Raw genomic sequence first — 27648 nt, 5'->3', positions numbered from 1 at the left:
CCTCTGGTTTGTGACGTCACAGTGAAATATTTTTATATTATGTAAAACCTTGTCCCGACCTTTGAGGTAACGTCATCTGTGGATTCTCCTATGTTTGAAACTATTTGAAATCTGCAATATAAGGCGCCTTCTCCCATGAAAATGCATTTTTTTCGACGGGAGCGCCTTGTATATGATGTCAATTTCGCCACAGCGAAAAAGGTTTACGATTTTTGGTCGCCACTACTTTTCGTGCAGTTTTCTACATTTTTTAGTTGACGTAGAACCGTGAAACTTTGGATATATGTTTGTTGTAGATGTACCTTTAGTTTTACGCAAAGTTGTCATGGCCGTGTCATATGCACTTTAAACATCTTATATCATTCTTAGTTTTAAACTATAGTGTCCTCTTCGCTTAATATTATGTCTGATGCACTTATAATCTAATCCAAGCTGGTTAAACCCGTTAAAAATCTGTTATCCAGTATGTTTGCAAAAAGCATTTAAACTGCTATGACAATCTGTTCTGGAAACCAAACTTTCGTTGTTTGCCCGCTGGTGATTTGGCGGACGCTACTTCAATCCCTTCTGTAACGTTTGTAGTTTTAAACTATCGTGTCCTCTTCGCTTAATATTATTTGTCTGACGTACTTAACCCCGTCCTTATTCCATCCAAGCAGGTTAAACCTCCCATCCCCATAGAAATCCTCACGTGGGCATGAAAACGATGTTAAGGCAATGCTTAACAGCCCCAAACTTTCACATCACAGGTGAGTTGCATTTGATTGAACTTCTGTAACAATTTATACTTTAATTAAGGTTTAAAAGAAAGTATCGCAAGTTAACGTCTAACAGTTGGTTAAATTCTCGCCCTGTGGGGCGATCCTGCCTTGCTATGCGAAAGGATGGCATTACTTCCGCGTTATATACAAGGTATATACATATGATATGTACCTTGTTTCCCTTTCTAATTCGCAAAGTTTGATTCCTATGCGATATGTTATAAGCCTTTTTTGTCCAGAAACTTTCTTAAAAATTGCAATTTATGTGTTGTTTTCACGTCAGCAGCTGATAGGTCATATGTTATTTGTTCATTGTACTTGAGCGACATCTACCGGTAACTTTTCAGCGACTAAATTCTGCTTATCATATATTGCCAGTATTTCTTATATATCTTTTTTAGTCATATGCATACTAACCAATATAAAATAACGATTAAACCTAAAGTCAGCCAATGCAGCCAAGTTGTATAAGCCACTTTCCGGACAAGTCGGAGCTTAATTCTCAAATTGTTTTCTTTGCCCGCAACAAACTTTGTTCTAACAAACAGCGAAAAGAACCATCGCATATGTTTATTATCTTGTTAAAGTACAAAAACCTTAATGTAGACGAAAGCAATACCAATCCGGTTACTTCAAATACACAGACCCGAAATGTCAACAATACAATCAAGTCGACTTTCAAATCCCACTAACTGATAATTAGTTTGCTCAAATTCATCTGAAAAGTTCGTTTTTGACGGGAAAATGCAACAATGGCCACGAAGGTATTTAATTTTGTGAAACATGCTCATTTTGTCATCCTGAGCCAACATTTATTCGATGCGGAGCGACTTCATCGCTTTCACGTTCTTGAACTCATTCGCGTCGAAGTCGGCGTAGAGATAAGTTCTACCGCTTCTGTATGGACGAACCTCCACTGGAGCACTCTTGAAAGTTTCACCAGGTGCGATTGGGCCACTAAAAAAGCACACCAAATTATTTTTTGCGTAAAATAGATTCTACATAAACAGTTTAACTCACTTGGCTTTCACTGTCTCGCCAGTAGAAACTCCAGATCCTTCAATGGTGAAAACTCCGTCGGTTAAAGTCACAGGAAGTGGGTTAGTGATGGTGAAAGATATGTTGCAGAACTGACGCCGTGGCAACACACTGGGACACTTTGAACACGCACCACACCGTTATATACTAAATTAAATCAATCCTTTTAGATAGTAATTTATTGAAAGACAAAGAAGGTCATGGCTGCAAATATTTTATTATTGAGTGAGACTGGTTTGTCCTGTGTTTTTTTGCGACTCGGTAGAACCTCCATATTGGCTTTGGTTATTTGATAATTTTTATTGTAACTTTGTTTTTGACTTTATGTTTTAATCCATGTCAATTTCTTGTCACTTAACTGGCTTTTTCTAGCTTGCTGGCGCTGATTGAGCCAACCGATTTTTTCAAATTTTGTAACACAAGCTGTAGCAAAATATTCATTGCTTTATCAGATGTGACGCACTAAAGCTCGGGTTAAAACAATTCCAACATTCTTTGAAAAGAAACAACTGGTTTCAATCTTTACCTCAATTTTGAGACAATCTGGGTTGTCGACTTGAATGTCGTAAGTATCCACATACAAGTTGTTTGTTTCCTTCACACGTGCTGTTGTCGTCACTCGAATCACGTTGTTATCGACCAGACGATGTCCGTACTCACCAAACGGAAGCAAGATATCTTGTTCGTCGCCTGTTCAGACGAAATTTTTTGTACAAAAGAAAAGAATTTTTGTCCAAAAGTCTTTGCAGTGCTTAATGCTTTTTTGTTGACAACTGGTAAATGTATAATACCTTGTCTTCTTTTGATGGAAACCTCTCTTTTTACCCGTTTCACAAACGATTTTCTACTTTCGTTGTTAAGCAGAGTGTGCATTACTGTTGTCACCAAAACTTTTCGATTCTCCGATGTTGTATTTTTCACCTAAAAAATCCAATACTTTACGTCTTAAAACGAGAAGTTGAATGCACATTTTTCTCGCGAAATGCTGTTTTTTGTTTGAAGGTAAATTAATTTTTTACACACATGCGACATGTTTTATTTGTTCTACACACAGTGCATCAAATTATTCCTGAAAGAGCCACTTCTATACATGTGAGTGGTGACGACCCATGGTCGGGATCTAAACCTAATTGCCAGAAATATAGAAACGTACAGAAAAGAAAACAAGATTTATCGAGCAGTGCAGTGTAAACAACACTTTTTTGGGGGAATCCAAGCTTATCGGGTCGGATAATCACGTAGGTTGGTGACCCCTGTTTCTAAACAACGATATACTGTTTTTAAAAGATATTTGTATTTTCTGTAATGCCCAGATTTAAAACTTTTTATGCATCCACTGTTAAAGAAATTGTTTAGTTTCTATTTAGTACCGAAATTTTGACGGTCATTGGTTTTCCGTTGATAACTTTTCCAACTGGTTTAATATCGATGGTAATTGCTCCTTCATCCTTAATAACGAACTTGTCGTGGTAATCAGCTTTGCGACCATGAGCGTAAGCTCGCTCAAAAGCAGCTCTTTCCGCTTCGGATCCTAAAAGTTGCAGAACTTTAGGATAGAGCATATTTTTTAAACTGCTACACAGACTTAAATCTTTGGATTTCTTTGTCATGTGGGCTTTCGCGTAGCAAAGAGTGGATTTTAGAAGCCACACGGGGATTCCTTTACTCGTTTTATGTGTTAATATTATCTTTTTGATCTTGTTGTACATAAAATAGGTACCAATTTGTTAATTGACCTGTGGCACCAAGGTTTACAAAATTTACAAAACAAAAAATTACTTTCTGGGTTTCACAAATACGCAAGTCTTTCAAATAAAAATACATCGACTTTGTACCTTCTCTGAACTTGTACTCGGCCGTGACATCCTCACGATCATCCGATCCAACAGCTTTAGTGCTTATGCGTTTCCCGACATCACGTGTGTTACGTCTAAGCATTCCGGTCACTTCCCCTCTGCGGTCCACCGACCACCAAACCACGTCAGCATTTACCTGGAAATATTTATGTGGCTTTAAGTCTACGGGGATTTCCCACATACACGATTGCTTCCAATGAAACACGTAAAATAAACAATGCAAATAATGAAGACAAAGGAGTGGACGATAGAACTTGTTGATATTATTTATTGTCGAATATGAATACTCAATAAAGTAAAAGTTGCTTTATTATTGAGAGTTTGCTTCACCTCGCTAAACAGGAAGTTGGTGTCACTGCCGATGAAGATTTCTCCGTTCTTGACAGCTTTGATAGGAGCTGGACCACATTGCATTATTCCACTGCTCTCCTCTTGCGGGGTCGCATCAACAGCTTGCCACCCGTCGTAACCTGTAGGTTAAACTTTAGTTACTACTATCTGTCAGATCCACATCGCGTGTTTAATATTGAGAAAAGTAAGTTAGTACGAAAGTTGGAGAACTGAAACACGGCACCTTTGGGCAAGTCGGGTCGCTTGAAGTAACCTTCATTCCAGACGTGGAAATTCCAGATAGAGTCTGCAGTGTCGGTCTCTTCTCCATCCTCATCAACAAATTTGTCAATGGTCATGTTGAACTCGGTGTCATGAGCCGACCTGAAGTTGGTGATCGATCGACCGGGAATCCCAATAGCACGAAGAGCTGCCAACGAAGTAAAAAAATCAAAAACAGTATTCAATGAAAGCTGCAGACAGGGTAGGCACACTGTTTCGACCGGTAAGGTCTAATCAGTGCAGCTGGTGAATGTGGCACATGCTAGCTGGTGGACTAGCAGGCACACAGATTTCCACTTTGTGGTACCTTTCGGTCAATCGTCGATCCGTTGGGTACCAAACTGGGTGTTAGTCAACAGAGACGAACCACGCAAAGCGCACCACGCCCAAACAACTGTTTGGGTCCAATATATTATTATAAAATTACTACTTGAATTTTAGGATAAGGTACATGATAAATACAGATTAGTATCAATTTAAGAAACAAAATATTATTATTTTTTGTTACATAAGTCATCTGTGCATGGAAAAAGTATCAAATAAAAAACATGTTTCATCAAATGATTTTCACCTGTAGTGAGAAGTCCAGAGAAGACCCAGCACTGTCCATACTTCACAGCTGCGTTCTTCTCATTCCATTGTTTCATGATCTGAACACTTCCGCTCCAACTTGTAGGACTTTTGCCGTCACTGTAATCACCACTCCAGTTACCCCACAAGATGCCATCGTCATCGTTGCAATTTACCTGAACCCAAAGAATTAATACGCTGCTTAAAATACTCAAGAAAATAATTTAAAATGATTATTGCTATTAAAAAATACGCAAAAGGACCTTTAGGAAATCAAAAGTGAAAAAAATGCAAAAAGGAAAAATGACCACTGCTAACCACATTTTTGATCAAGTATTTTCTATGGGTTATGTTAATGCGCATATTGAGGTTATACGTCTTTTATTGTAAAAACTAGAAGCAGCTGTCGAAAGTATTCAATTCTCACTTTCAGTGTTTAATAACGTCAGTTCACACGGTTCCATAAATTAATTGCCTGAATATTTTCGTCGTCGCGTCATTTAATAACATAGATGTGACGTAAGTTGACTGTACCGACGTTACGTATTCCCAGAGGAAATCTTCTAACCGCAATTACTTACCATTGCCGACAACACCCTGCTGCAATAAGCAGGCGAAGATCGTTTCTTCAAACTCTTTTCCGGATTCTTGATCGCTCGCGAATCTTTGCGCAGAAGTTTTAGTGTGATATCTAATATTCCTTCCTCAAATTGACCGAAAAGCCAATTTTTGGCGCCCATTCTATAAAATTGGCCAACAAAGATTTTGCCGGTGTCGTTGAGAACGTATTCGTCCCTGTCTGTTGAGCTTTCCATGTAACAATCATCAGCTGAAAAGGTTTTAAATTTATTCTTTTTGCTGCTTGGTTTCTTTCAAAATTCTCTGCCTGTTTTTTCCAATTTATGATTAGTTTTCAAGAAAAGATTAGTTTTTAGGGGATTTTCGGAAGAAAGAAGAACTACAAACTTTCACAGAACCATACCTGGACTGAAGGGGTTGAAGATGACGATGATGTCAGGTTTTGTTGTACGTTCCGTCTTCTTTCCATCCTCAAGCTCACTCGTGATCTCGACCGTCAGTTTGTAGCGACCGATGATCGCGTCAGATGGGATGTTGACGTCCACACTTATCTTCTTCAACTCGTCATCGTGGCCCATAAGCATGCAAGACCATTTGCTGCCCTGTAGTGCTTCCGTCACAGGAACACGTATCTTAGTTCCGCTTGCTATAGAAGGAGTTGCGCCTGCGTACAAAACAAATTTAATTTAAACATCGGTTCTTGTATACAGGCCCCATGAGTGGGGTATACAGCTGGTACCAGAGCCCACATGAGACTATAGTGGCGCCGCTATAAAAATCATTGCCTGCTTTAAAACTGAGGAGTTTCTGCCGCAAATGCTTCATAACCCATAGAATATTCTCTGATTTTCAAAAACAGGTCTTACATCTGAACACTTTTTCGCTCGCTCTGCGTGTATACAAGTGATTGCAAAAAAGCGCTGTTTGCTCCTAAAATCGAAATTTCTTCAATCTACGCGTGAATAAGTAAAGTTTGCTCCTTTTTAGCGCTAGGAAATAGCGGAGAAGTTGCAATTTAACGTATTTGTTGAGATTCATACTCTGTATGCAAAAGATTTTCGACCTGTGCATCACCTTTGTGTGACAAACGCAAAACAGCAATTCGCTGAAATGGCAAACTTTCAAAAATAAACATTTCAATTGTTACGTGATTTCAATGCAACATTTCAACTTAACGTTAAAGAAAGTTTGCCTGGTCAAAATGTTTTTTCACAGTTTGCTTGCAGTTACGTCACATATACCACCATCACACCTGTTGCACTGTATTCGGATATAACAACATCCTACCAATGGAAAATTCCAACACAATGGAGTCTTTAGTCGGTACGAACGCCCGTGCCTTGAAGTAGATATCAATACTAAAGCGTTCCGCCCTGCGAACGACCAAGCTGTTATGGATGTATTTGTCTGTTCTGTGAGCTGTCGTGTTCTTTTCCTTCTGGTAATCTATCTTGAGCGGTTGAAGGACGGCAGCTGAAAAAGGTTGAAGTACGTGAATTATTACGAGGCTATACAGTATTACGCCTGGGAATTTATAACTGTGCAAATGACAATCCGTCTTTTTATGTCGGCAGTTTCTCTATGGTTGTTTCTGAACAGGAAGTGGCTTGTGAAATAAATTAACCGAAAACCTTTGCCGAAACAATACATGGTGTTGGGATTGACAATAGCAAGTAGTTACAGCATCCGGTTGTTTATCGTTAGGCAAAGTTTCCACTCTGAAGTCCTATTAAATTCTCTGACATAAACTGTACTTGAACACCAGCATATTTTAAATGTCATGTGAAGTGAAAAAATTAAAATTTTGTAAAAGTGCAAAAGATTACTTCAAGAACCACGACTTGCACAGCATCCAGGCAGACTTACTTGGAAGTGGGGTCTTGAGTTTGTCAAGCCAACCTCGCACTCTCCCCTCATCCACATTTTCGCACACGTACTCATCCAGTAAATGTGGATTACGTTCCATGTAATCGGACAAAAACTGTGGATTTTCATCGAGAAATTCGGCTACTTCCTCCGCATTGGTCGCATCTACAAGATGAATAATTAGAAGGTTCTGTACTTTCGTTTTTGTTGTAAACCTTCAATCAGTAACGTATTGCCAAATAACTTAAATGGCGAACACAACGTTGCAGTGCAAACAACCACTTTGCATAATTTCGTTAGCCGCTCAACTAAACGGAAATGTTTTGAAAAAGAATACTTCAACAATACACATGTGAAACAGCAACTCACCTATTACATACCACCGCTTACCCATGTTTATTTGTCAATAAAAATCATTCAATGTACATTATATTGATCTGTAGCACAAGTATTTGTGACGTAACGCTTTGTATATAATGTTATCAGCTTTGCATTACAATTTAAACACTCTCCGGAACGAAGTAAACACTTGTTGTATCAGTGTGAGGTGTGCTCACGACGCTATTGATTACATACACTTTTACACTGTTGAAGATGGGCTAAACTGTACTAGAATTTATTTTCGCACGTTTAACAGAAGTTGATGACACAATATTGATGAAAAAGAGAAAATTTTGCTATTGTTCTGTAAGTAACACTTTTGGCGCGAAAACACGTTACTTCATACTTAAACTGTGTTAACCTCGTTTCATACACAATGCAATGATGAGTTGCTGCCGAGTAACACCACATACATTGCGAAGAAGGTTATCAGAATTGAAATGCAGCAACAGATGATGGTTGACATGACAGGGTCAATGCATTCTCCAGGGATTAACTGTGTCACGGGTTTGAAACTTAGGACTGCGGCGTTCAACTTTATTAAAGTCGTTCATCAGATGTTCTATTAGTGGCTTAATGTACCTTTTAGTTACATTCATTTTTGGCTATGTGTAAACAGTTAGATTGTGAATTTTCCTGCTTTTCAACAGCAGTCCAAATACAACTTCAGTTGTGTATAGCATATTTCATGTGTATTGCGTGTGTTAACACGAGTGGAGATTAACATTTCGCAACCGATGTACCGTAACTTCTGTAGCGTGAGTTGTGTACCGCATCTTGTATACCGCAACTTGTACATCGTAATTTAAACGTACACCAATAACTAATAAATACTATACCTTCCGAATGGTGGGTGCTTCCTTTATTTCCCATGTTCAATCACTATCTTTATATATTTTACGCAAAACACAGGGAATTTCACAACCTATTAGTGCAGGTCACCTGAAACAGTGTTGAAATCCCTGGCATTTACGTACCAGAACCTTTCCTGCCTATGCGTTAACTTTTATACCAAATACAAATGCCACAAACAGACTCCAATCACACATGCACACGGTAAAATAAATAAATTCGGTGCATTTCATCTAGTCAATACATATACGTTAATTTATATAAACCAAGATAGGACAGTTGCAGTGCAATGTTAGGCGTTTTTCTGATCTGAGCATAGAATATTCGGACTTATCTGTACTCCATACTATCTGCGTTACTTGGGACCAAACTTATTTCCGTGTACACGTCAAAAGACGATACTTAATGTACTTCCTTATAGCGCAGTTAAAGTGCAGATGAAACGGAAAAATATAAAAACATATTAATAATTAAACTAAGAGATGGTCTTTATTTCAAAACATTTTAGTAGATACGGCGAATGGTTTTTGAGATACAGGTGATCAAAGTTGCATTTAAATCGTTGCTAACGAAATCGTGTGAATATTATTGTCGCGTGACGTCATAGAAAGTCGCTTTAGTCGTGCGAGTGCTGGCAGCAAGCCATACACGAAGAATGAAAAGCTTTGTGAAACTGGTTTGGTATAGTTTTTCATTAAACAGGGCGCAAAGGCACAAGCGTAATAATAAAACTGTTACTGTACAGGGTTTAAAGCATTTATGATCGCTAACGAGATGCATGAATAATTGAAAATTAAGCATTGTCGCTTTGTCCACTCACGGCAAAAGATAGAAGTAATTGAATTTTGAGGCTGGCAAAGACCGCCAAGAAAATCCGACCAACTTAGCTGGTTATGCAACACAGTTAGTCTTTCATAATACCACTTTTTGTCTGGCAGTAGCGTTGCCTACGAATTCGTGTCATAAATGATTTGATTATTTTGCCACAATCAACCACTAATGTAGTTTTCGCAATATAGTTGTAACTAGAAATGTTGAAATCATCAGAGTCGTTGCTGCTATACCCTTTGGTCTTCCGATAATAAGGGACAGATAAGCCTTTGGTTTGTGGCGTCACAGTAACATATTTTTGTTTTATGCACTTTTTTTATTTCTTAATTTTTTTTCGACCACACCGGGATTTGACCCAGGATTTCCTGGCCACGAATCCCAATCAGGTTTGACCAATGCTGCCAATCACCCGCCCTTTTTGTATAAAAAGGCATTGTTCAAGGTTTTTTGTATTTTGTAAAACCATGAACAATGCATTTTTTTGACGCGAGCGCCTTGTGTGGCGTCAAATTCTCTTCAGCGAAAAAGGTTCACGATTTTTAGTCTCCGCTACTTTTCGGGCAGTTTTCTACATTTTTTAGTTGACGTAAGAACCGAAAAAACTTTGAAAATATGTTTGTTGTTGAACCGAAAAGCTTAAAACGTTTAGTTTATCGTATACTGCACTCCAAAATTTTAGGTCAGTTTTAAATGAATGTATGTAATGACACAACATCAATATTTAACATGAAATATGGCCATGAGCACTTGAACAAGTTGCTTTGATTGTGGGATAAACGGCCGATAAACACAGGCCCAGTTCCTCATTAGCTGCTATCAGTTCGAAACGTTTTTTGTTTTTAATTAAAAGGTCATAAGGAAAAAGCCGATCACAGTAATAATAGTAGTGGTTTACTATATAAGCCCTTGCAGTTTGTTGCCGTGTTATGCAACTTTACAAAGCATATAACGAAACTTTTCTTTAAATTATTATTGAAACCTCGCGGAACACTTGAACCTGTTTCACGGCACATCAATGTGCCGCGGCCTATAGTTTGAAACCCCGATTTAGATCAAATCGCCAAGCAAATAAAACAACGCGTTGAAAGTAATAATATGGAAACAAAATGTAACAAGTAGAATTGGATTTTACGTGACAGAGTGTAGTTAGTTCCCGTTTTCTGTGAACGTAAGCGCGATTATGTCGATTGCTAAACGTGCAAATAAAGATCCCCACTTTCGGTAAATATAAAAAGTTAATTGAAGTAATGGTGACGTATATGTTTCACAACAAAAAGCAAAATCTATATTCTTGATCAGAAAAATAATTCGAACGTTCGCTACAGCAACTCTACGTGCTTGGGCTTTGATGCATGACGTTTTTTCCACCATTGGCGGCAAGCAGGCAAGAACCAACAAGAACGCCGCCTTGGGTGCTTTTTTGGTTGCGGTTGGCTGACGCTCTCTGGTGTAAAAATTATTTTGTTCAGCAGCGTTATCCAATTTGAAATGCAACCAATAACATGTAATAATTCTCAACTTTTTTACTTGCCTGAAATGAGAAAAGCGCCCACAGAAAATGTCACCTTTAGTTTGTATATGTTGGAACACCACAATTAGACAACCTTGTTTACAAAACAACAGTGAATTAATAGATTGCTGGACGAAAGGGTAATTAAAATTGTTTTATTGACATTCGTACCATTTCAACACACGTGTGAACTCCTGTGCCGCTGTGTTGAGGCATTCTCCTGTGTTTTGTGACAAAACAATAAGGCGGGTTTCAAATTTCGCTCAGCCAAGCAACCAGCGACGGTTGGTCGCATTTAAAACAACGGCTGAACGGTTTCCATTCTTACGTGACAGGCTGGTATATACAATAACATTTTACTACTTGTCAGACACTTTACTGTGTTTCAGTGTAGTGTCAGCCTAAGGGCAAGAATATATTGATAGCAAAGGGGCATTTACATTGTCCGACCTGTATTGCAAGCTTATAAGTTGTGTAGAATGCTAGGTAGTATTTCATTTAATTTTGTGGCGAACGCTTCCAGTTAACCTGGTAAAACATATTGCTCTGGAAAGTAGTCATACCACATTTTTGTACAGACAAAACCAACATTGTGTTTGTGGTTAACTTCTTTAAATTGCTGCAGTTTGAACAAGCCATGGGCAACGCAAACAGCTCTGAAGGTAAATAATCAGTTTACGAATTAGATTATCTGTAACAGTTTATGTAATTGCAAAATCATTAAATGTCCAATGTGTGCACATGTATTACGACTAGCAAATACTTTATATCGATAATATTATATTGTAGAAGAAGGAGATTCCGAGTACGTTTCTGAGTATCTTGACAAGCACCCCAGGTTTTTGGTGGATTACATAGACCGAAATCCCTATTTGCTGGACGGATATGTTTACGAAAAAGTGGATGAGGCGACTGTAAAAGAATGGCTGGAGCGAGTAAAAACTTCACCACCGAGTAAATATGTTGTTGTGTGTTAATTAATCTGACACAAACTTTTTAAAATTTAAATTTTATAACTTCGTCAGATTTTGCCATCGTTTTACACCTGTATTTTTCTGATTATTGAGAAAAGGTCTATGTACATCTCAACAGATTTTTTGTGCACAGGTGAAATACTTCAAGTGGCCCAAATCGATTATAGGAAGAAGGAAAACGAAATGAAATACCACACTAACGAATACGTTCACAAGAACCTGATCGTGAGGAGAGCGGCTCGCTTTGCTATCGATATATACTTCAAAAACAGAGAGTTTCTGCCAGCCAAAGACGAGATATCCATTGAGTTTTCTATTGGTATTACCTCTCATCCATTTTGGCGGGTCTGAGTGATATTGCGTTTATGTGCATTTGCAATTGTGTACAACTCACTTTTAAAACTTCATACTGGCGTTGCAGCTGGGTGCTATATAATCATGGCTCAATGCCGTGTATTCTAGGTAGGCGTAACTGTTTTGTTGTTGCCTTCCTTCCAGGTAACAATCCAAAGTACGCAAATGAAACCAAACTCAGATTGCCGGTGAATGACTTAATTCAAGGAAGCAAATGGTCGTGCATGCTTCTGAACCAAGATGACGAGTTGAAGAAGATAAGTGTGGACATCAACATCCCATCTGACGCGATCATCGGTCGCTACAAACTCACGGTCGAGATCACGAGTGAGCTTGAGGATGGAAAGAAGACGGAACGTACAACAAAACCTGACATCATCGTCATCTTCAACCCCTTCAGTCCAGGTATGCACAAAATATTGGCCTGCTGTGTATAAGCTTAAATGCCCGCAATACAACTATCGGAAGCAAAAGTGTTACTCCTATCGTCGACAGTTATCTTACCACTTGTACTTCATAGCTGACGATTGTTACATGGAAAACAAAACTCGGCATGAGTACGTTCTAAATGATGTCGGACTTCTTTATCGTGGAGCTTGGCACAACTTCTCGCCTATGGAGTGGTCGTTTGGGCAGTTTGATGAAGGAATTTTGGACATTGCCCTTAAATTGCTTCGAGTTGATTCAAGGGCGAAGAGCAACCCAGAACGAAGTTTGTTAAAGCGTTCCTCGCCTATCTACTGCAGCCGTGTGTTGTCTGCAATGGTTAGTGATGGAATCGTTTGTTACACAACTACAAGTAGGTGGGCATTGTAAGAAATCTTTACATAGAGCCTGGAAGGTATTTAACGCAGGTTAAAAAAGCAAAAAGTAGCACGTTTGATGTGTGCCACTTCCGCCTATCATTTTGAAGCAATTATAAGGTAATAGAGCTAACAATGTTTTCAGTAAGATGCAGACAGGACTAGTGTTTCCAGTTAATAGTGTTAACGATATAACATTGGTTATTTGCTATACGATCTTGCCAGGTGAATATCCATGCAAAATTGCCACTTTGGTGCGACCACGCAGTTGCCGTGAGTACCTAACTTGGCACCCCCTGGAGTCGGACCAAACAGAAAACAATTTGGCCGAAAAAAGCTAAAACTATATCGTCTGCGTCACAAAAATAATGTATAAGCAATAGGGGGGTCCTGTGCATTATAATGTTGATTTATCGACGTCCCTCCATTGTTTTTTAGGTAAACAGTTCCGATGGCAACGGCGTAATTTTCGGAGATTGGTCGGGAGATTACAGAGGAGGCAAAAATCCATCGTTTTGGAGTGGAAGTGCTAAACTTTTGAAGTTGTGGAATGAAAAGGAGAGCTCTGTTAAATATGGCCAATGCTGGGTCTTTGCTGGTGTTTTAACAACTGGTAATATGGAAATAAAAGTGTGAAATTTACATAAGTTGTAAGATCACTTTAAATTTTAAATGAACTTTTTGTTCCGTTTTTGAACTAGAAAATCGAAGAAATCCTTGCAAAAAGTTGCTTTTGCTTTTCACCAGGACAGAAATAAAATAGCCAGCATTATCAAATAACAGACCTTTAAGTTTTATAAAATTTTCTTCACAAACTCAAAATACAAAGTCGTTTTTCGATTTAAAACTTCAGACCTTTTCGCATTACAGTTCTCAGAGCTATCGGCATTGCATCACGACCTGTCACCAACTTTCGATCTGCACACGACATGGAATACAATATGACTATTGATCAGTTTTACGACGAAGACGGGGTTGAATCGGATCTGACGAGTAGTGGAGATTCCATATGGAACTTTCATGTATGGAACGAGGGTTACTTCAGACGGCCCGACTTACCTCAAGGCAAAGGCAAATTTAGATTTTACAAAATTTTCAGTTTTCAGACCTTTTTTTTCGAATGGTATCAAATTAAACTCTGGCCGACGATAATCAGAACGCACTATGTTTTTGAGCAGGTTATAATGGGTGGCAAGCCTTGGACGGAACTCCACAAGAAGTAAGCAACAAGTTGATGCAATGCGGGCCAGCTCCAGTCTCCGCAATCAAAAATGGAGAAATTTATATTGGTTTTGACACAAACTTCATTTTTGGAGAGGTGACTAAAACGATTTTTTTTCTATAGTTCATCTAGAGGTGTGAAATGAAAGCAAGGCGTTGCATAACCAACATGTTATCGTTGACTGACATAAGATTCATGCATACGCATCGTATTATGCTAGGGCTCTAAATACAACCTATACTGCAATACATGCAATAAGATGGGAGTAAATCTTCAACATGTTCTGGTGCCAATTGTTCCATATGTCGTAATTCTCACTCCTAAACCCATCATACCAGTAACAAACTTCACAAAGTGTTTGACGACTGTGACACAAAGCATTCCATTTCGGCCAATCCTAAACAACAGGCTAATTTGTATTCAATGTTACGTTAGAATTTAGTGTAACGCATTTGCTTCAAACTTAACGTAGGTTAACGCCGACGTCCTTAAGTGGAAAGTAGACAAGTATGGGGAAGTGGTTGCATTGTTGAAGAGGAACACGCATGATGTGGGAAGAAAAATCAGCACAAAAGCTGTTGGATCCTATGAGCGGGAGGATTTGACTGATCAATATAAGTTCGAGGAAGGTAAAAAGTCACCATTTGTTTCCAGCCAAAATTTAATTGTTTGAAACAAAATGTTCAGACTGAAGCAAGCGAGTTTATTAAATGACTGAAAAATAGATTTCGTCTGCTCGTGCATTATTAATTTCTGCCAATATAAACAAACAAATATAAACACTGAAAGCTATACTTGAATCCATAAAATAAATAAAACTAAACTTGGAAGCATAAAGGAAGGCCGTGCACTCCCTACAATGGAAGGCGTTGCTAGATAGAATACCACGATGACCATATAAATGCCGTTAGGTTATACGTCACGAAATTCATGTATTAACAACAGGCAGGGGTCGTAAAAATAAATAAAAAAGGCGCTTGAATCTGTCACAATTACGATATATTTGGCATTTGTGTCAAATTACATATTTCATGGCATTTGAAGAATCAAAGTGTACGTTTGCTATAATTTACACCAATCTCGTATTACATACAATGCCTGTAAAATAAATTACCATCATATGGGGTATTCGATACTTTTTTGTACCGCAATAAAGTTGCCCTATACAGCTCAACAAGCAACGAAACAATTAGTGTCGTAAAACCCAACGCTATTATCGCCATTTAGGTTCTCTTGGCGAGCGAACAGCTTTCGAACGAGCTTATGCCCATGGAAAGAAAGCAGATTATCACGACAAGTTCAAAGTTATCGAGGATGAAGGAGCTTTTACGATTAAAACTTCGTTGGTCGGAAAAGCGATTAACGGCAAGACTGTATCAGTGAATGTGCAGGTAATTTCCATTCTGCATATTATTCTGAAAATAATTAGTTTATTATTTGTTATGTAGAAAAATGTGTAACATGAACATTTAAAAAATGTGATTGTTTTGGTCAAAATACAATGCTAATCATTGTAGCCTACAAATATGAATCATTGCATACAGGTTACAAATAAATTGCTTGCGTACAGGTGACAAACACTACGTCAGAAAACCGTGACATAACAATTACTACTGTGATGCACACACTGCTGAACACTGGTCTGAGACGTGGCCTCATTACTTGTGAGAAGCAAGAAGTTAAGCTTAATGGTGGAGCAGGTAATGTATTTAAGGGTGACCATGCATTCAGGCTTGAAACACCAAAGAGTGCAATATATATTTGAGAAGAACATAATGGCAAGTTGGTGAGAAACGCCATATTTTTTGTTTATGAAGTCAATGCTTTTTTCAAGCTTGAGTTTTCTGCAGCAAGGTTGCCAACGCACAAAGTAGTTTGATTGGTTTAGAAAGCGAGATGAAGTCAAGTGTTCCGCGGTGTGAATGAACCAGGACGATTTTTAGAAATATTTTTATAAACAAGTGCTTTGTAAATAACCTTTCAATTTTTTGCAATTTTTGATGTTGCTACAGTTCTGTTTGACTATTTAGACATTGGTTTGAAGTATACCGCCAGTTTGTGAAAGTGTGACGTCAGTAAAAAATGTTGGGCATCACCTGGCTAGAAGCGCACATCATTTGCTTAAATACATTTTTCAGTAAACCAGAAGACCATTGCGGTGGATTTTAATCAGTACGGAAGGCAGCTGGTGGATGAAAACGCGGTTCTTGTCACAACAACAATACGCGTCAAGCAGACAAACAAGTTGTACGTTGATACATTTGACTTCAACATTAAGAGTTCCGACTGCATGGAAATTAAGGTAGCATATACTATTTACCAAAAGGTTTCTTGTAACCATTTACAAAAATTATATTACGCTTATAATTGTTCATGAGCAGTGCGACGACAAATTGGTCAGAAACAAATACTGCCAAATTCAGTTGGTCATCACCAACCCATTGCCAGTTGCTCTCACCACTGGAGAGTTCTCAATCGAAGGTTCTGGATTTTACGGGGCTTCTGTTAAAGCAACGTACGTTTGTTTCTTCCTTTTTTTAACATAAAAGCCGCATTTCATCTGTTTGTTCGCTTGTTCATTGCAGTCGTCCTATTGCGCCCGGCGAAACTTACGAGAGCGAAATCATGGAAATCAAACCCTACAAACTTGGATATGTTAGACTCATGGCCGACTTTGATGCCATGGAAATAATGAACATAAAAGCATACAAGACTGTCGAAGTGGAGTAACATTATCTGTTTTTAAGTTGTGGTAAATGAACAGTTGGAATGCTATAAACGGTACAGCTTGCGAGGTTGTGAAAAATTGTGTCCGAATCTGTCGTTGGATTAGCAAATATAGTCTGCAGAATAGCGCTTTTCGACCATTGTATTTTAATTGTTTCCAGTCGCAAACTTTGTGGTTTCAATACAGTTTCGTTTGAACGGCGTTTTATCAATTTAAACAGAAAATCATAGAATCTTCGGAGGTAAATAACAAGTTAAGTCAGCCTTTAGCTTCTTGCAATTGTAAACATGGAAACAAATGTGATTGAATAATTGGTGTTACAGCAAGCGCGATGGACCATTCCAAGTGCGCACGCTAAAAGTTAAAGAGCCACTGTACACTAAAAAACATGCAAACACCGGTGTTTGTCAGTCTGAAATACTTGCAATAAATTTGCTAAAATGTTTTCGCCCTCTACATACTTATGCAGCAAAAGGTACTCCGTATATAGCATATTATGTTGTCAACCTGTCCTGTTGACATCATAACCACATTTAGAAAAAAACAATATAGTAAACAAATAATGCTCAATTTTGCGTGAATGCACTTTGCAGAAGCAAAATGAAACTAGCTTATGCATGCTGTAAGTTACCTATAACAGCAATGACTTATACTCAAATATCAAACAACAACGGTAAAAGGTTCATGGATGCATGACAAGACGTTTACCCACTTGACACGTCTTGCTATTTAAAAGCTCGCATGCAGCGAAGTTACTTGACACGACATTTACGTCATCACTTCACGGACTACGAGGCATCTTCCAAAATGTCATTTCAAAGCATTTTTTTTGCTGTGTATCAGTTATTAAACTGATTGTTTGATTGTTAACTTGAACAGCAGCACCTTTGTTACGCAATAAAGGGACTCTGTGTGCTACAAGTCTTTGAATTGCTGCAATATGGAGGTTCAAATCAGAAAAAGAGACAGAGGACGACATCGAAATCGAAGGTGAGTTTGCATTTTATCAAACGACATGAAATTTATGTCATTGTACAGGAATATAAAAGAAAAAATAATTTGGTTTAATTTATATACTTTAACAAAGTATGTTTGGTATTTGACAACAATGAGACCGCAAACAACTATTTTAGTGACAAATGAATCAAATTACTAATTTTTTTTAACAGTTACCAAGAACTAAATCTATGTGATAACTTGTGGTAAAATAATCATCATATTTTATTTGGTCTAGCTCTCATGCATATGTTGAAAAGGTCAATTCTCGGAAGATGGAGGTTTTAAAAGGTAAAAGACAAGATTATGAAATATTTTGGATAACCGTAGTTTTTAGCTCAAAGTAGTTTATAAACCACTTATTTCAGGAGTACGCAAGCAGGACTTCATTGCTTGGATTGTTTCAATGCTCTTCATCATTGCATGGCTCGGTGGAATGTTTGCATGGGGTGAGTATAAGGCGTAAGTATAATAACCAAAAAAACGTACGTGGGCAAAAAACGTAACTGAGCGACCACATGAGGGACAAGTTGGGAGCATTTTACCCCACCCCAAAATTACACAGAAAAGAGAATAAACCAATAAATTTATAATTTGCATACAGGCAATTCAAAAGGTTGGAATGCGCAATCTGGATACTACTACGATGATGTAAATAACACACGACAACGATTTCTTCCAGAGCCATATGGTTGCAACGATACGTTAGCGCCAGGTACAATGTAATGTAATAACCTGAGTCATTTTATACACTCTTACTCACCGTGCATTGCAAAATGAAAGGTTAAAGTTTCATATTGAACAAACTATTTTCGTGTTTGTGTTGTCATGGCAACGCACGATTTTTGATCGGTAAAATGATAGGTCGTGACAGTGGAGACTGCACCGCTACATGGTATTTCTGGAAACTTCCACCGACCAAGGCTTCTGCATTAACAAGAGGCGTGGTTTGGATACTCTACTGTTTGCATCAGGTCTTTGTCTGGGCTCTGATTTATCGTGCTCAGCTGGTCGTGACGTTTCGAAATCAGGGAATGCCAAAATACGAGTAAGTTAATGTAACAATTTACATAAAAGGGCAAAATATGCAGTAACACGGAAACACCGTCATCTGTAATATCAGTAAAACTTCCAACATATTCAAAATGAAATGTTGGAATTGGTAGCGACCATAGGTAGATTTTTACGAACCTTATTTCTTAAGCTCGAAGTTGCGATGGTTCAACTGGTCTCTATTGATCGTCAACGCAATCTTTCACATTCTCCACTTGATACAAACGCATTGGACATATGACGCTACAGCTCAGGATGTTGCTGTTTCATCATCTCAGGTAAAATATTTTTCTAATTTGAACAATTTAAAGTCTTTTTTTTTGCACAAACAACGAACACAGGCTTCGGTGATAATGATGATATGTTTTATTCTGTTGATGGAATACAAAGACCGTGGGTTTATGTTGATGTGGCCCAACCCGAGGTCAGATGACAAGTTTGCCAAATACCTTCGACTGCATCCAGCTCCCATCGAACTTATTAGAAAGTAAGTGTTACTACGTGCAATAAAGGCATTGTCGCCGCGCTACAGGATCTAAAGCATTTTTATCTGCGTCTGGGCAATAATTAAATTGGTTTGTACGCACTTGGAATGTGAATAAACAGATTACAACAAGTAACACCCAACTCAGTAAATACTAGCAATGTTTAAGCAACCAAACACATATCACTGAGACGCTGCTACCAAACGAAAATCAATGAATTATGGGGTATTAAGTGAAAGTGTTTGTATATATGCATATCTTCCCGCGTAATTCGCATTCGCCAGAAGTACTATACTAAGACCGTTTCATGTGAGACCGGAAGGGAATCGGATTGTCCGGAAGTCAGACGAATTGAAACATCCCAAACCAATCCATAATTCGCCTGTGTTTATATGATTTATTGACTAAGAACGTGGTAAAATAAACAAACATCTCAAAATAATTGATGTTCTCTTGAACTGCATTCCGTGCAAAATGGAATCAGGAAATGAATCATATAGTTTAAGTGTGCTGGAATCCATCACATTGCATGCAATGTGGACGGTCTACACCTAAAACAACTTTAAAACCTATGTCAAGCATTTATCTCTTAATGTTTATCATTTATCCAATGCAATGCGACAAACCTAATAAAACAAAACACCTTTCGAACGGATTGCGCGCTTCGTCGCTCCTCTTGAGCAAAAAAACGTGAGGAGCGATTGAGCGAAGCGCATTTGAATTCGCTTCAATTGTTCATGTAAACGGGCTTACTGTTAGTAATTAACATATTTTCTGAATATATACGATCGACTCAACATATAACGCTGTTTTAAAGAGGTTTTTTAAAATATTTGTTAGTACATTCAAAAATAGTTTAACTTCCTATATGCATATATCTGTAGATACCACGGAATTGCGTTTTCCTGGGCAACCATTTACACCTTCTGGTATCATCCGATGGAAAATACTTGGGGTCACGCGTTTGGATTTTTCCACACTGCTATTGTTCTTCTTCAGGGAAGTCTCATCTACACTGACATGCATCTTAACAGGCAGGTTATAGCTGTCTATGCAGACACGCCTAATTGCAACGCATTAAAACTACATTTCTGGCACAAAATAAGAGACTATATGGAAAGTAATATGACCGATGTTTTTTGCATTTATTGCAATTCAGATACTGGAGGTTGTTAAATGAGGCTTGGGTATTGTTGCATGGAACTTTAGTAGCTGTTCAGACAAGCGACCCAGTGAAGGCTGGTGGAAGCAGTGCTTGGCCAATATTTGCTTTCGGGTTTGGCTTAATTTTCGCCTTTACCCAGGTGCAACTTACTTAAACATGCAGATTATGGTTTGAATTCCCACTTTTAAATCTGGTATTACAGGTTTTTAGCCTTCCGCTTTGGAAGAGGATACATCACTATTTCCGAATCATTCCTGTTCTCAGTTTCTTGGTAATTGTGTTGACTTTGTGCGGAACGTTAGTAAAGGGTACGAAACCGGGTCAAACCGGTTTTGGCCGGATGTATGAGATGTTCTTCATACCATCCGAGGAGTACATGATGCTGTTTGTCTCCTGGTTCTTCCTATATGCGTTTATTCAACTTGAGGCAATGTGGTTTAAGAACAAGCCACGACCAGCAACTAGTTATCCCAACGCAACAAAACAAGCATTTTCTGTTGGACTAATTGTTATCATCTATGCCCTTTTCATATTGGGATCTCATCTGACTCTCCGCTGGACTTACAACTTTCTAGTTATGATGATTGTCTTCGTGTTTGTATTTTCTTTCGGAGTTTCCGTCACAATTATGGGTTTTAAACAACTTTCTGGTCCTTTCCGCGTGATGGCGCACGGGTGCACTTCTGGTGCTGTGTGCTCTAAAAACGACGTCAACAACAACACTGAAGTTGAGTCAGGCTGATTATTTGCCACATAGACATCGTATAGCAATAAAAACAAAACTTAAAATCTTGTTTTTTTACAGGGTAGGGACGATCACAAATGACGTGGGTTTTAAAGTTGGGTCGTCAAATGGATCCTTTGCTGCAATGATTTGTTATATTATAATATTATTGTTTATTAAACAATCATTTCGTTCTAGAACCTTTTACGCACTTTGCCATCTTGATTGGTGGAATTTGAATATATTTTATACGAAACTATACTTTATACTGAGTGTTGTTACTGCTGCAATAGTTTTTGAAAGAATAAATACTTTCCTGCCTTTTTCTTGCTTCATTTTTCTTGCTGCGACAAGTGCGGTGAATGATATTAAAACTGTATTGGAAGCGATAAACCGACATTTTCTTACGCCGTTGGTGATACGGTCGCTGTAAAAAACGGAGCATGCATTATATGAAGAGAATGTCTCCACAAACATATGCTGTTACGAATCAGTTTTACGGTGTTTCGTGTAAGACACGACCAGGATCCATTTTGATTCACGAAAGTTGAACAGCAAAAGTTTCTTAGAAATCCAGGACCGTGATATAATAAATTTCAAGCAAAATCACCATGGTTACGGTGACATACCAACTCAAACCATTCAACAAATCACGTGACAAACCAGGCTTTGAAGGCATTTAGAAAGCAAACATTTCATTCGAGTAACGACTGGTAAGGTTTACGACCAGTCAGTCCACATTGTCAGCTTAGAAGCGTGAGAGGAACCCACGCCGTCGTCATAGTTGTAATATAAAGCTGTTGTTATAACCAAGTGCTATGTACAGACCTTCAGATTACTTGGATGTCACCTTTGCCGAGATTGTTCAATAAGACAATGGGCAATCAGCTTGTGCAATGACGTAAAACTAAGTCGATTAACTAAAGAATTTGTGGAGATACAAAAGTCCTTCCTACCTGGAAACTAAGCTAAACGTTTTTGAAATGTGCACGTTATTAACGAGTTGCGGTACGATTTTGGTGCTTGATACGCTCGAAACTAGTTAATTATTAATGTGTTAAAAGCAAGTACGGCGCGACTCGAAAGCATTAGAAGACATTTGTAATACAGCATTACTGATGTGCTGTATGGTTTCCTCTAATGTAGGTTAAGTTTACCATATCATGGAGGTTCAAGTAACGAAAAGAAACAGAAGCCAACAACAAAAGCATCGGTAAGTAGCAAGACTTGTACCATTGATACATTTGACGTTTAGCGTGTGTCGTGAAAGTCATACCTTAACGGTAGTCGTGTTGGGTATGAATAAACGCAATGATTCGCTTGTAATAAACAATTTGACATGGAACAAAACCGGAAAAACGTAACACTTTGCAAAGTCAGTCAGCATTACGTAACAATGTGTTGACATTATCAAACCGCGGCGCGTAGAGTTTGTTTGTACGTACACTGTTTGAACAAAATGTCACTCACGTCCACCTGTTCCGATTTTTGCACCTGCATAACCTTCGGTGGTAAATATTGGAATAAAATGTCTAATAAACCCCCCCTCTCTCTCTCTAAAAATATTATTGTATATGTCTTTGAAGGTCTAGTACGGACAACCGTAATGACCAATCCAAGCGATATACAGTGAAGACTGAGCAAGGTATGTTTCGCATATTGCGGCGAAAAATGTGTTTCATTTGTTTAGATTTTGTTCTTTTGAAGTAAAGCGACGTTTTGTGCAGGTAAATTTCCACAGGATGCTGCTGCTTGGACCGTTTCAATGTTGTTTATCGGTGTATGGCTCGGTGGAATGTTTGTATGGGGTAAGGCGGAAAAACAATTACACAATAACTGTTTGTATACACAATTCAATTTCAGGAATATTACTATGACAACTTTGTGTCAACGCTCCTAGTTTTAGAAAACATGTTTCGCTCTATTAAGCATTTTATACAACAACTTGATATAATTTGCACACAGGCAATTTAAAAGGTTGGAATGCGCAATCTGGATACTACTACGATGACGTAAATAACACACAACAACGATTTCTTCCAGAGCCATATGGTTGCAACGATACGTTAGCGCCAGGTACTTTCTGTTGTTATTTTTGTAACGTCATTTTGTGTACTGTGTGACTCTGGTGCACGTGCATGCGCCGGTACACAACCAGTCGATTGCAGATGTGCGGTCAGTGATATATTTTTACATCGTTTAACAATACCCTAGGCATAATCAAAAATTATGGACACAGCCAGACATGTATTTATCATAGCGCATTGTGGATTTCGTCAACATTTTCAGTACTAACCATGAAGATAAATATGATTTTCTGAAAGCTGGAATACGACCGAATGATTCTAAGTTCAAAATACTGTATATTGATCCTTCTAAAAATACATTGTGGATACAGCACGGTGTGGCAATAAGAGCGTTGGGTAGCACCGGTGTAATCTATGAATGTATAACCGCTCTTGTTTCCTAAGTCTGTCAAAGTGACAAAAATCGTTCAGCCAAGTTACTCAGAACATGCAGAACATTTTATGAAGAATTCTGATGCAAAAAAACATAATTCATCGTTCGGTTTTCAAATATTTTTACTCCCAACATTATGTACACATAAAGTTATTTGTTTGGTCGTGTTACAAGGACATATTAGCTTGAACATAAATAATGCCAAACGCGTAGTATTTTGCTAACAAGGCTGTTGTTTTGTTGTGTCGGTTGGTTAGCTGTTTAATCTGCAGGACGTGACACTGGCTATTGTGAGATGACCTGGTATTTGTGGAAACTTCCTCCGGACCAGGTTTCTACATTAACACGAGGCGTTGTCTGGCTTCTGTACAGCCTGCATCAGATCTTTGTATGGGCTCTTATTTACAGAGCACAGCTCATCATGGCGTTTAAAAAGCAGGATCACGCGAAATACGAGTAAGCGTGTTATGGTTTGTAAAACATAAAATGATAACTTTTTCTAGTTGGAGAGCTGCAGACACAGTGTGTACACGCACTGTTTCGACCTGTAAGGTCTCATCAATGCAGCTGTTGATTGTGGTACTGTGCTAGCTTTTACACTAGCAGGCAAAGATTTTTTTTCTTGTTTGTATGTTTTGTTGGTCAGATGGGGATATTTTATAGCATAGGATGAGATAGCAAGCATGAAAAATACTGACCGTTTTATTATTTTGCTCGACTTGTTTCTTACTGGATTCTCCGGCAAGAAGTGTAATACCCTAACTAATTAACTTTTTAGCACTAAACTGCGGTGGTTCAACTGGTCTCTATTGATCGTCAACGCAATCTTTCACATTCTTCACTTAGTGCAAACGCATTGGACATATGACGCTACAGCTCAGGATGTTGCTGTTTCATCATCTCAGGTCAAGCTATAATTTGTACCGCACGCAGGGCTTGTAATATCAATTTGGTTCCAACATACATGCATTAAAATAACTATCTTTAGTGTATTAACTTTCAAAAACAAAGTTGAAAACAAAATTATGCAAACCCCTACCCTCATGACGAACACAGGCTTCGGTGATAATGATGATATGTTTCATCCTGTTGATGGAATACAAAGACCGTGGGTTTATGTTGATGTGGCCCAACCCGAAGTCAGATGACAAGTTTGCTAAATACCTTCGACTACATCCAACTCCCATTGAACTTATTAGAAAGTAAGTTTAGCGAAAATCTGTTTCTTTTGCAGTTCTCTTGATGAGCAGTGTATAAAGATACTGGACTTTTTTACATTATATACCAATCATATATGTATTAAAAGCTTGGAAATCCTAATACTGTTTTTGCACTTAGATACCATGGCATTGCATTTTCCTGGGCAACCATCTACACCTTCTGGTATCACCCGATGGAAAATACTTGGGGTCACGCGTTTGGTTTTTTCCACACTGCTATAGTTCTCCTGCAGGGAAGTCTCATCTACACTGACATGCATCTTAACAGGTGGAGTTTAAATGACTTAAATGTGGTTTCTTTTCACTTTAAAAAATACAGACTTTCTTTAGATATTGGAGACTGTTGAATGAAGTGTGGGTATTAGTGCATGGAACTTTAGTAGCTGTTCAAACAGGAGACCCAGTGAAGGCTGGTGGAAGCAGTGACTGGCCGAGGTTTGCACTCGGTTTCGGATTCATTGTTGCCTTTACACAGGTGCTATCTTGCTTTTCCAAATATGTGACGACTTGATTTTCTAAATATTTAATTGGTTTTATCATCACAGATTTTCAGCCTTCCGTTTTGGAAGAGGATACATCACTATTTCCGAATCATTCCCGTTCTCAGTTTCTTGGTAATAGTGTTGACTTTGTGCGGAACGATCATAAAAGGCTTGAAACCGGGTCAAACCGGTTTTGGCCGGATGTATGAGATGTTCTTCATACCGTCCGAGGAGTACATGATGCTGTTTGTCTCCTGGTTATTCCTATATGCGTTTATTCAACTTGAGGCAATGTGGTTTAAAAACAGGCCACGACCAGCAACTGGTTATCCCAGCGCAACAAAACAAGCATTTTCTGTTGGTTCAGTTATTTTAGTTTATGCTCTCCTAATACTTTTTTCCCATCTTACTCTCCACCTAACGTACCACATTGTGTTGCTTATGATCGTCTTCGTGTTTCTATTTTCCTTCAGCGTTTCCATCACAATCATGATTTCAAGTGGACTCATGGGAACTTGAGTTCACTTGGTACGGGAGCGCACCTTTATGCAAAGCAAACCTGAAAAATCAGTGCAACCATTTCTTTAACTAGGAAGTTTTTAAGGTCGCTTAAGGCTTCGGCTGAGGCCTATATTTGTATTTATTTTTGTCAAATAATTTCCACACACATAAGGAGTTGGAATACCTCGGCCAAAAAAGAACTCTTTTGATTTTTAGAGGCATCTTACTGATTCATTATTCGAAACATTTGTACAACAAAATACTTAAGGTTGTCCCTATTTTTCTAATCTTCCAATTTCGGGGGCGGTTGTTCGGAGGAAGTAACGATGTATCGACTCTCACAAAAAAGTATTTGTCCCTGTTGACATTTGTGAGAAGTTGGCAGTTGGTCTGTTTGTTCCAGTGTCCGTACTTACATTCACCATTGAATAATTCATTGCACATTTAGAAGTTTTGCGAGCAAAATTCGACTTGAAGCAAATAACATCTAACCCACATGATACATCTAATATGTTTACATATATATGTGATTATATAATACTAATTGCATGATGTATATATTTCCTAAGTCGTTTGAAATAGTTTTGTCAAACTTTAGTTTTATATTCCTGTTACGATCTTCGTTCAGCCATGGCGCCCTAATATTTCAGTTCTTTTTTTTCTTTTCGATTCCAGTGTTACCAAACGCTACCACGTTTGTGATATATTTGATATCTTGTGACTCTATACAAGATTTGTTTAAAAAATCTGTTACAAAGTCTTTGTTGGTCATAAAGTTATCAGAGATTTTGACAACACAAACTTCAATTGATGACTTCAGTATGGGCCCTAAAACCAACCATATCATATCATATACACCCCTCTTTAGTTCAAGAACTGTAGGCAAACCTTTCGAGACAGCACGTAAACACGTTAAGGAATTATAACGAACTATTGATTATCGAGCGTGATAGAATTGCTGTCGTATTGATATGTCATCAAATATTTACATTGTTTTGAAGGTGATATATACATGTAAGTCTCGTCGCCTCCATTTGTTGAGGTTTTATCATAGCAAAAGACAGCCAACTATCGAAGGCATTCTGGATAGCAGAAACAAACATATAGAAAACTGATTCGGATACTGATTTACCCTTCTAATATTGGGAAAATAGAAAAATAATGCAATGGAACAAATCATAAGGTTCACAGGCTTCGCAGCCAAGGCATTGCAGCCAAGCTGGATCAGCCACTTTTCCCGACAAGTCGGAGCGAGATCTGAAAAATCAAGCTCCCGGTGAGGTTTGAACTCAACCCAAGGCGGGGGCGATCCCGCCTTGCTATGCGTGAGCATTGCATTACTTCTGCGTTGTCTGATTACGGTGGTGGAGATCCTCTACGCATGTGAAGGTCGCCCGACAAGTTGTGCGCTTGCGCACCAGTGTACCTTGGCCACAATATACCCCGTGAAGCCACTGAGCTCCTGTAGCTCAAGCGTTGGGCCTGGTTAGCCCAAGGTCGTGAGTTCAAACCTCACCGGGAGCTTGATTTTTCAGATCTCGCTCCGACTTGTCGGGAAAAGTGGCTGATCCAGCTTGGCTGCAATGCCTTGGCTGCGAAGCCTGTGAACCTTATGATCAGAATAT

At 38.5% G+C, this 27648-nt stretch overlaps 4 protein-coding genes across 5 annotated transcripts; 3 read left to right on the top strand and 1 right to left on the bottom strand.

Annotated features, from left to right (window-relative positions):
- Positions 1-1316: 1316 nt before the first annotated feature.
- On the bottom strand, positions 1317-7722 carry LOC145905576 (protein-glutamine gamma-glutamyltransferase E-like). The gene is made up of 14 exons (XM_082992818.1): positions 7652-7722; positions 7283-7447; positions 6704-6889; positions 5820-6080; positions 5419-5666; positions 4839-5013; positions 4230-4415; positions 3986-4125; positions 3635-3791; positions 3170-3330; positions 2591-2720; positions 2326-2489; positions 1782-1918; positions 1317-1718 (listed from the first exon to the last, which is right to left on the bottom strand). The coding sequence occupies exons 1-14, from the start codon at positions 7674-7676 to the stop codon at positions 1574-1576; spliced, it is 2280 nt and encodes a 759-aa protein (XP_082848944.1). The 5' UTR covers positions 7677-7722; the 3' UTR covers positions 1317-1573.
- Positions 7723-11438: 3716 nt separating this feature from the next.
- On the top strand, positions 11439-17134 carry LOC145905737 (protein-glutamine gamma-glutamyltransferase E-like). 2 transcript variants are annotated; one of them, XM_082993016.1, is made up of 14 exons: positions 11439-11518; positions 11646-11810; positions 11964-12149; positions 12329-12589; positions 12705-12949; positions 13426-13600; positions 13858-14052; positions 14166-14305; positions 14682-14838; positions 15437-15600; positions 15780-15909; positions 16348-16511; positions 16591-16724; positions 16795-17134. In XM_082993016.1, exons 1-14 carry the CDS (start codon positions 11494-11496, stop codon positions 16937-16939), a joined length of 2286 nt encoding a protein of 761 aa, XP_082849142.1. In that variant the 5' UTR covers positions 11439-11493; the 3' UTR covers positions 16940-17134. The 2 variants fall into 2 exon arrangements, with proteins under 2 accessions (XP_082849142.1, XP_082849141.1); XM_082993015.1 differs by having other exon boundaries at positions 13858-14058.
- A 779-nt stretch (positions 17135-17913) lies between these two features.
- On the top strand, positions 17914-21501 carry LOC145905549 (uncharacterized). Its single transcript, XM_082992782.1, has 11 exons — positions 17914-17927; positions 18172-18224; positions 18302-18382; positions 18538-18648; positions 18798-18981; positions 19138-19264; positions 19328-19473; positions 20356-20505; positions 20631-20775; positions 20839-21363; positions 21442-21501. Exons 2-11 carry the CDS (start codon positions 18209-18211, stop codon positions 21460-21462), a joined length of 1506 nt encoding a protein of 501 aa, XP_082848908.1. The 5' UTR covers positions 17914-17927; positions 18172-18208; the 3' UTR covers positions 21463-21501.
- Positions 21502-22281: 780 nt separating this feature from the next.
- On the top strand, positions 22282-26513 carry LOC145905548 (uncharacterized). Its single transcript, XM_082992781.1, has 10 exons — positions 22282-22573; positions 22947-23005; positions 23088-23168; positions 23326-23436; positions 24093-24276; positions 24599-24725; positions 24877-25022; positions 25159-25308; positions 25371-25515; positions 25586-26513. The coding sequence occupies exons 1-10, from the start codon at positions 22524-22526 to the stop codon at positions 26039-26041; spliced, it is 1509 nt and encodes a 502-aa protein (XP_082848907.1). The 5' UTR covers positions 22282-22523; the 3' UTR covers positions 26042-26513.
- Positions 26514-27648: the final 1135 nt, after the last annotated feature.

The sequence above is a fragment of the Ascidia mentula genome, chromosome 6 (genome assembly GCF_947561715.1).
Source record: "Ascidia mentula chromosome 6, kaAscMent1.1, whole genome shotgun sequence".
Taxonomy (NCBI): domain Eukaryota; kingdom Metazoa; phylum Chordata; class Ascidiacea; order Phlebobranchia; family Ascidiidae; genus Ascidia; species Ascidia mentula.
Note: the sequence above shows the minus strand (reverse complement) of the source record. Positions and strands in the feature narration are given on the sequence as shown.

Bases quoted from the DNA above. Each gene is read 5' to 3' on its own strand.
- LOC145905548 (XM_082992781.1), top strand. From the start codon at position 22,524: ATGGAGGTTCAAGTAACGAAAAGAAACAGAAGCCAACAACAAAAGCAT. The intron at 23,006-23,087 runs GTATGTTTCGCA...CGTTTTGTGCAG, and splicing joins TACAGTGAAGACTGAGCAAG to GTAAATTTCCACAGGATGCT. The intron at 25,309-25,370 runs GTGGAGTTTAAA...GACTTTCTTTAG, and splicing joins ACTGACATGCATCTTAACAG to ATATTGGAGACTGTTGAATG.
- LOC145905576 (XM_082992818.1), bottom strand. From the start codon at position 7,676: ATGGGTAAGCGGTGGTATGTAATAG. The intron at 3,331-3,634 runs GTACAAAGTCGA...TGCAACTTTTAG, and splicing joins CGAGTACAAGTTCAGAGAAG to GATCCGAAGCGGAAAGAGCT. The intron at 2,490-2,590 runs GTATTATACATT...TCGTCTGAACAG, and splicing joins TTCCATCAAAAGAAGACAAG to GCGACGAACAAGATATCTTG.
- LOC145905549 (XM_082992782.1), top strand. The intron at 19,265-19,327 runs GTAAAATATTTT...CAACGAACACAG, and splicing joins TTGCTGTTTCATCATCTCAG to GCTTCGGTGATAATGATGAT. The intron at 20,776-20,838 runs GTGCAACTTACT...CTGGTATTACAG, and splicing joins TAATTTTCGCCTTTACCCAG to GTTTTTAGCCTTCCGCTTTG.
- LOC145905737 (XM_082993015.1), top strand. From the start codon at position 11,494: ATGGGCAACGCAAACAGCTCTGAAG. The intron at 15,601-15,779 runs GTAATTTCCATT...GCTTGCGTACAG, and splicing joins CTGTATCAGTGAATGTGCAG to GTGACAAACACTACGTCAGA. The intron at 16,725-16,794 runs GTACGTTTGTTT...TGTTCATTGCAG, and splicing joins GGGGCTTCTGTTAAAGCAAC to TCGTCCTATTGCGCCCGGCG.